This window comes from Aplidium turbinatum, chromosome 10 (assembly GCF_918807975.1).
Source record: "Aplidium turbinatum chromosome 10, kaAplTurb1.1, whole genome shotgun sequence".
NCBI classification, from domain to species: domain Eukaryota; kingdom Metazoa; phylum Chordata; class Ascidiacea; order Aplousobranchia; family Polyclinidae; genus Aplidium; species Aplidium turbinatum.
Window position 1 is genome coordinate 20617516 of NC_137481.1, and position 9052 is coordinate 20626567.

Sequence of the window (9052 nt, forward strand, 5' to 3'; positions counted from 1 at the left end):
TAGCACACAAACATCAATAATTCATTAACAAGGCACAATTATCATCAACATAACGTTATTGTTTGATCTAATCTACCTTGCTTGAAAATCAACGAAGATGTAAAGTTTACCTCTTATGCTCCAACGTATAGCCTACTTCGATTTTTCCAACTCACTCGGTGTATGTGCACTTGCAGCTACAGTATAATTATGCTTCCTAGTATATTTTTACACTTTTCAGACTTTAACAATCATTGAAATAAACTCTAGTTTTTTACTCAAATATATAGGTCTGAAGTACACAATTTACTGGATCCTAAATTGAAAAAGAAAGTGGAAATAAAATTTGTAGAAAATTGCTTCTATGCACTAGCAAGAATAGCTCGTAATACCTTGGCTAAGCACAAAACCGAACTGTCTATTACAGGTATAATTATGGTTCCAGAAAGAAAAATAGTCATCAATAATCATAGCCACAACCCACAACGCTAAACATTATTCACATAACAACATAAAAAATAGTAGAACATAATAGAGAAAATGAGGTAGCTTCTGACAGGTGTCAAACCCACAACAATGCTTGATATGAACGACTCGGTTACATATCTTGTAATGCAAAGAACTTTATTCTCACACAAGTCAGTTCAGTCATATACAGCCAAAAATCGATTTCGATCGACTAGGAGCTACATCATCTTCAGTTAAGCTTATTCAAATATAATTCTATTTGAATAAGCTTAACTAAAGATGAGGTAGCTCCTGCCTCCTAGCCGATCGAAATCGATTTTTGGCAGTATATGATTGAACTGACTTGTGTGAGAATAAATTTCTTTGCATTGGAACATAATAGGAAAGACAGTCGGAGATTGTAGCAGAAAATGCACTGGACAACGGAAAATTATGCCAGTTTCAAAACTTTCATTTGAGATTCTCTACAACTTCTTGGTGTGCCTAAAAGAGCAGCATTTTTTAAAAATATATTGGATAAAATGTGGGAGTGTCTTCTTGTTATGGCTAAATTAAATTTGTCAGAGATACTGCAAAACTGGTCAATGAGAAAACTTCTACACACATCACCTTGAATATTGACAAACAAAATAAAGCAATAAATGATCCATTGCACAGTGCAATCACCTGGAATTGTAAGGCCACCTCTGTTTAGATAATCCACATATTTACCATGCGTTTTGTAATAATACTGTGTGTCTTCAGTGCTTTCACCAGCCTTTCTTTCAATATACCCTCCTATGTAAACCATAGCATTTAGCGTATCATCAGTCAATTTCTCTTCCAAAGAGAAAAGATTATCAAGAACTGCAGCTTCTTCTACTGTTAAATGTCGATTGCAAATACTGCAACTATGGCCATCTGAAGTTCCAGCGTCAAATGATAGATCTAGTTTGACAGCCAGTTCAGCATGGTGGATTTTCACTTTTTCCAAAACAGCTTGTGCGTTGATGAAATAAGTCCCACCAGAGCCTTGCCTTAACTTGCTGAAATATTTTTCCAATGGGTCAGTGGAGAACCAGCCAAAAATAACATAACATTTTTTTGATGTTGACAGCAAGTACTTTGCAAGATCTACCAGACCATTACACGTATGATACAACATTGTTCCAGTTTCTTTGGTGAGTTTCCTAATTCTTATTTTTTTGTTGTCTGCGGTCATCAGTTTAGCCATGGTTGCTAAATCTTTCAAGAATTCCAACCTTTCGTCATCAACAGATGCAATTACAGCTCTTCGATCATCTCTAAAGCGGATGTTAGCACCTTGAGAATGCACATTGACAATTTTCCATAACTTTGTAATCAATCTGATGAAAAGAACTGTACCCTCAAAACACTGCTTGTGCACATCAGAAAATACTTCAAGAGCTGCAATTGTCTCATCACAAAAAATGTTCAAACATGTTGTGACTTTCTGTCGTTCAATTGGCTTCGGGAATACTGCAGCTTCTGACAGCTTTGATAAACGAAGCAAATTTCCAGACTCGGATTGATAGAGCTGTTTCAGATTTGACCACTTTGCCACATGACTTTTTCCTTGATATTCAAACTCCAACTCACCACATTTCTCTGTCAGCCAATTATTCCGTATACACTTAACTAAATGCACATAATCATGCAATAGAAACAGTCCATCTTGACGTAACCATGGTTTATCTTCAACTGTAGCTAGTGTCTGGAAGAGCTTTCTGTTTACCTGGTGTCCATCTGCAATAATGGCTAAAACCTTACCACCTTCTGTTTCAGCGATAGCTTGCATTATTGGATGGCACTGGCTGGTTAGAAATTCAGCAGTTAAGTTACTTACTGGTAAAACCTTTGCAACAAATAGTGGCCCACCATATAAGCATTTTAACATTATGCAGCAGATAGTCTTGGCTAATTTATCTGGATGGTCAACAGCTTTGCCAAATACTTTACCACCATGGTACGTTAACGATGGTTTTACGTAAACTTCATCAATCAGTATGTTACACCATCGCTGTTCAACTGGTAAGTCACATAACACTTTCTTCACAAAAGTCACATCATCAATTTTCTCAACCTTACTGGTTATTCGTGTCAAAGTACGAATACTAGGCAATGCATAATCATCAACTAATCTGCTGTATAAACTCCTTGATGTACAGAAATAATCAAAAGCCCGAGCAATATCCTGAGGAGTGTAAATTACGTTTCCAACTGATTTTTTTCCTAAAGCATTTAAATTACTGAATACAATATCTTTCTTGTGCTCAATTTCTTTGTTTTCTAGAAATCTGATGATTTCGTGTAAGCATGACCATGACTTGCATTGAAATATTTTGTTGGCACCTAATGTAGGTATAGAGCACGATGCTCCACAATGGTATGCCTGGAATGAAAAATTTTCTTGCAGCTTGATGACAAAAAGTGGTACACCACACATATATTTTGCAGACTGAATAACTACACTTTTTTCAATTTTAAATGTAACAACATTGCTATTTTCACTTAAGTTTTGTGCAACTTTATTTAAATCTATGCAGTCTTGTTTCTGAAACTGTTCAATCTCATCTGGTTGTTGGGTTCTAACAGATAACCGAGCTCGTTTTGTTGGACGAGGTTTAGGTAATGGTGGTGAAAGACAACTGCTGGGTATACAAGGAAATACTGATGGTGGGTTTATTGGACATTCTTTGCCATGCACTGAAGCAAATTTAGCATCACTAGGCCAGTGCTTTCTGCACACAACTGTATGCTTAGTCACATTCAAGTTTGCTCGTGGGATAACTTTAATCCATTTAAGACGTTCCTGCTCATTTTTCGGAAACCTATAGACTGATAATTTTGATGAGCTTGAATCATAGTTTCCTTTACACAGTGGAACACAGCACTTTAATGGCATGATTAACTTGACACTAACAAGCAGCAACTTTAGCAGTGATTGATTGAATCTTTATCTCCTGTACTGTAGTTAGCTGAACGGTTATTATACTGTATTTGTTTTACTGTAGGTTTACAACTAAAGGTAAAACAGTGATTGTAGGCCAACTACTAACATAGGTGTAGGTAGCGAACAAAATTTGGAGAGAGACTGATTTACCTAGATTGTAGCATACAAAACAGCTTTCAAAACTGAACAATTCAGAAAGGAATACCATACAACATCGTATATAGTTGCTTCTGTGCATTTTATGGTGTAAACCAACTTATTTCATACCTAAAACTCCAAACAAACCAGCTTTTCTACAGTTTTAGTAGGGTACAACTTAGACCTACCATTATACTTGTGTAAGCTAGTATGTGAAACCTACTTGACTGCACACAAGGCAATTGAGGCAAATCATCACCTACAGAAATATTTTTACACAACACTAGGACGCAATACTTTGTAAGCAACACTGCTTTTGCTTTACACAGTACCTTGTACTTGCACTTCTAACAAGTTCACTACGCTCTAAACGTACGATACTCGCACTGCAGCTCCAGCCGCGATTTAAAATCAGCCGCCAGTCGAAGAAATCTCTCAAGCGTTGACATGACCTTTTACTAGAGGTCACCATGCTTTCAAAGGAGTGAGTTAATTTATGTTACGTTAGTTTGCTCGGATTTGGTGTTTAGTCAGCGAAAGTTGATGGCTGGGTCTGGGATTCGAGGAAAAATGATCTTTTTCGTTACCTAACCTTTATTCTTGTCCTTGCATAAGATCACAAGATTCGCTAATCCAGTTAACTTGTATGTCTTTCTTTCCCTTGCGACCACTCTTGTTCCAAGCTTTTCTTTTTGAATGCAAAACCGAGAAAAAGAGTAAACATTTGTAGTAGTTGAGCTTGAGCTTTTAATTGTTTTGATATGAACTAAAACTTTTCGCCATCGATTGCTCGTGTCGAAGGCAGCACCCGCTTCATCAAGGTTTCCTGCCTTTAGATTACAACATAGAATACAGCGGAGCGTGGACTTGAATGGAGAGGGCACTACAATGCTTGGCGCATGATTGCATTTGGTTTTCAAAAGTAATCGCCGAATTCTAGTCCATGGTTTGCTGTATGCGTGAATACATTCTGAGCATATGTAGTCTCTTTCCATTATCCATGCGTTGATGTATTTTATGTTTTCTTCTGTAGAAAAACGCTTTCTTGCCAAGCAGAAATGACGTCATCGCGTTTCCTTCCCAGCCCAATGAGGTAAGCAACATGTGTTTGTGTTATCTTTAACGAGTTGTAATGCTTTCAATCTTTTAGAATAAATTGTTTTATGTATAATTATTGTTTAATCAAATGGAAAATTGCCAAATGAGAGTATGTATTCACCTAGTTATTCTCAGAGTACTTACTGCACCGACGAGGCCTTTAGACCGGAGCGTTGTGCCATTGTCTGCGGTTATATTCTGATACATATGTATAACTACAGACAGACACGTCACTGTTTCGAGCTTAAGATCTCACGACCATATAATATGTACGCATAATTAAACAACTAAAAATCAATTGGAACAACGCATGGTGCAAGTCTTTTTCTTTGTATTTTTCTCCTTCTGTAAGATTTAGACAAACTTTTGTCTTGTGATTTAGTATTTTTTTTTTAATTACAGTGCTGCAAGCAAGAAGCCAACATTCAACTTGGAATGCACCAAAATGGACTTCCAGATAGAAAAACTATACGTCTTGAACCTTTGATTTCTTAACTGTTTGCGTTTGTTTGTAACTCTGTAGCGTATATTTTAAAATGTGCTTTTCCGACATTCCTTGGGGCCAGACAAGTCAAAAATGCTTATTAACGTATATCGCTTTCTCAGGGTAAACCACGTACGTTTGTAATTCCCTTGTCTTCTAAAGGCCCCTTATTTATAGAATATTAGAGTTTATTGTAATCTTCTGACACGGAGGTGCACCGTTTTTCTGTTTGAGTCGGTGCAATATTTTTAACTGTTACTCTATCAAAAAAAGCATCTGAACTTTGATTTAAAATCTAGACTTGCATTTTTTATTGCATCTGCTTTTTACCACCCTTGGAACGACACCACTTGAAATAGTGTGTTGGAGCAAATATCAAAACAATGATTATTTTCTGACAGTAACTGAGGGGTTCATTTATGATAAAAACAGGGCGCACTAACTGTCGTTTAGGTCGAAATAGTTCATGTATATTTCACTTTCATATTAAGTTAATCGCTCACCGGGGTTTAACCCAGACAGCAAATCAGTCGTTTTTACATTGAAACAACGTCTGCAGACGTTGAATAAATGCATAAAACGACTGATCTGCTGTCTGGGAGAACTTACTTTTGCAACAATTGGACCACACTTTTTTACTGTTAATATCAAACAAACTATTTCTTGCAAAGTAATTTTTAATGCTTTGTATTGTCAGCCATGTGATTGTATTTTCAAGTTTTTTTTGTCTTCTAACGCAGACATTAGATCAGTCGTTTTTTCATTGATTCAACGTCTGCAGACCTTACATCAATCTATAAAACGACTAATCTGCTGTTTGGGAAGTTACTACCTTTATATAGTGTTTATATTTCTAATTTTTATCATTTAAAAAATGTTTTTCATGTGGACAAAAGACTGGTAGACATCTCACGTCACAATCTTTTGCCTCTTGAAAAAAGTGTTGCTGTTTAGCAAAGAATTAGCAATCACATTATGCGGTATGTTGTGTATTGATGTAGGACCAAAGGCAATGACTACAAGTTTTGTTCTTCTTCAAGTAGCAAAAATATTTCCATTTTATTGATTCAGAACGTAAGGTACGACTGTGCACTTGCTTCATGAAAATATGGTCGTGAATGAATCTAACAGAGCTGCGCTCAACTTACTGTTGTACTTTTTTGAAGACGTCTTTAAATGCAGTAGTATGGTGAATTGCTCAATTTGAAATTGACATCTTTGTTGATTAACTTGCGATTAAACATTTGTACAGTCATGCTTGTTTGTCGAGAAAATTTTTTTGTTTTGCAATATTGATCTACACGTATTTGCTAATGTTTTTGTAATTTTTTTTTGTGTGATTTTCGAATATGTTTAGTGAGTTAGAAATATTGTAATACGTCAGCAGCGCAATGAAATAGACTGGTATTGATTAACTGACAATTTTTAATGCCTATTTGTTTAGTGTTACTTTTTGTTCATCGTTTTATTTATTAAAACATGCGACGTTGAACACTCCAGACATCAAAATTCGTCATTTTACATTGATTCAACGCCTGCAGACGTTAAATCAATGTAAAATCAACTGATTTGCTGTCTGGGACATTTCACGCTTCCAAACTGGCAAGGTCATGGTTTGCTAGAATTGGTGTTCACGAAGTTACCTGCTGGTGCTTTTTACGTTATTTCAACCTCGCGTGATGTTTAAACAATGTAAAACAGACAGCTTTCTATTGTTGGGGATAATTTACGATATCTTGCCAACTTTTATTGTGACTTCATGTGCAAATTTCACCTTGTGCAATTATTGAATTGAGTTTGATTTGCTGTTAGAAAACTTAATTTATTGAACTGCAATGTACAGTTGTACAGTTGTTAACCCATCTACCTGTAATATCGATTTTGTGTTGATTTTACGTCATTGTACACCGAGCTGAAGCAAAATACTGCACTTGGAAGCTAAAAATTTTTTTTTTATCTACTGGACCTGTTGTGTCAATTTTTAAATGCTGCGGAAAGTAATAAGTTCAATGTTAAAACAATGAACTTTTGATTTTCACTGCTGTGATTAATTGAAATATTGCAACAAACATCATTTTGGCCATGGCAGGGGTAAGATTTAGCTGTAATGGAGGATCGTACTGAATAATCACCTCTTTAACTTTCTGTAGCCCCGATTACCCCCTTCCTTCTGTCAGGTGGAAAGTGTGCTGTATGTTTAAATTTAAATCCCCAGTTAAAAGAAGGAGATAACCCACAGTTAAATTTTCATCCCACTATTTTTTTCGAAAAGAACTGATAGATCTCTTTGCTTGTCATTTCACATGTTAGTTTAAGACTTGGACACAGCTATAAATTTTGTTGGCATTTCATCCTTTTGTTGCCTTGACAATATCTTGCTTGGTAAGTCAATACTGTGGCTTTGAAGTGGTTTTACTGCTTTTCAGTTTATCTTGTGTAAAGTGCTGCAATTTTAATGTTTATTTTCACTTGGCTGACTTGTTGGAGGATGTCTACTCTCATTACCTTTTTCTAATTGCAGTCTGTGCTAGCCATGTAATATAGGTTACTTTTACCCAGACGGCAAAATCCGTTATTTTTACATTGATTCAACATCCGCAGAGATCGAATCAATGTAAAAATGACTGATTTTGCTGTCTGGGTACTTTCTTACGTTCCCTGTGGAGTATACAACTTCCTTTGAGGTGGCTAATGCTCTAGGTCAGAAATTTTTGTTGCATATTTTGTTTTATGATGTGTTGTTTGAAAATTAAAACTTACGGGTTTGTGTTTCGCAAATAAACAGTGTTTTTTGTGTAAAGTCTAATAAAAGCATTACTTTGTTGCACAATGTTGTAATGTTTATTAAGACGATGTGCATCACTGAGGTTTCTCTCGAGCCTCAACCAAGTAACTATGCAAAAGTGAATATATTTTCTCAGTAGCACTATGACAGGAATTCTCAACTGTATCACTTGCTGCCTGTCTAAAGATTAAGATTAATTTACTGCACCAGATAATTTTAGATGAGAGTTACCATGCTTTTAATAAATTCACCCCCTTGATAGATGAAAATTTATCCTCGGAGGATAATATTTCTCGCGGTTGGGAATCTTTGCACTAATGTATGTGGAGAAGCCCAAGACTGACTGAGGAGAAGCGTACCCAAATTTATCCGCCAACTCTGTGCAAGTCGTATCATGTCATTTCTCGAACTCATAAAGTAGTTCTTGTGAACTCGTTACCGAACCAGGCTTCCTGCTGTATTCCAGACATAAGTTTACCAGGCCAATTTGTATGAGGCAATGTTTTTATGGCATTCTCTGTATTGAATTGCCATAACCAGGGCCGTATTAACCCCCCCCCCGGCCAGGGAAGGCCTGCGACTGATTAGGGGCCCACTCATTTTAGTTTGTCTAATGTTTTTTAACTGTTTAAAAAATAGAAAAATATTACAGAAGTTTGATAATCAATAGCTAATTAAATCATGCAAGGCGTTTTTACTGCTTACCAAGACTGGGGGCCGACCTGTAACTAGGGGCTTACTCATATTTAATTCGTGCAGCGTTTTTTGGCTTGTAATTTTACAAATTTTTTTCCATTTTTGTAAAAAAAAATTCGCGGATTAAGAAAGTGAAAAGTTTTTTGTGTCTAAAAAAAACTAACAAAATGATGCAATATTCCGAATTAAACACTGCTCATTTAAATAGCCTAGTTAATTAATAATAATTAAATTGATAAATTTCAATGTGATAGATTATGTGAAAAGAAAATGTTATCTGTGAAGGTGGGGACACCTCCGGTAAAAATTTCGAAGTTCTAGCCTGCTGAAAGGCAGAACAAACAATACAACACTCTATAGGAAATCCTTCTTTGGTTGTGAATAAAAAAAAAAATGAAATGGTAGGGTAGCTTGAATTAAAACAAAACTTTTATCCCAATCCAATTTTAAT

At 35.9% G+C, this 9052-nt stretch overlaps 1 protein-coding gene across 3 annotated transcripts in view; it reads left to right on the forward strand.

Moving 5' to 3' along the window:
* LOC145778910 (6-phosphofructo-2-kinase/fructose-2,6-bisphosphatase 1-like) overlaps window positions 1-7944 on the forward strand; it is a 33708-nt gene extending 25764 nt beyond the window's left edge. For 2 of the 3 annotated variants that reach the window (XR_014290494.1, XR_014290495.1), the window contains exons 15-16: window positions 4572-4631; window positions 5039-5108. Coding sequence is in view for 1 of the 3 variants with exons in the window: in XM_082590501.1 (XP_082446627.1) it covers window positions 4572-4631; window positions 5039-5131 (153 nt within the window). In the remaining 2 variants the exon portion in view is untranslated. Of the gene's footprint in view, window positions 1-4571; window positions 4632-5038 lie in introns of all 3 variants that reach the window. The other variant, XM_082590501.1, reaches the window with a different exon arrangement.
* Window positions 7945-9052: the final 1108 nt, after the last annotated feature.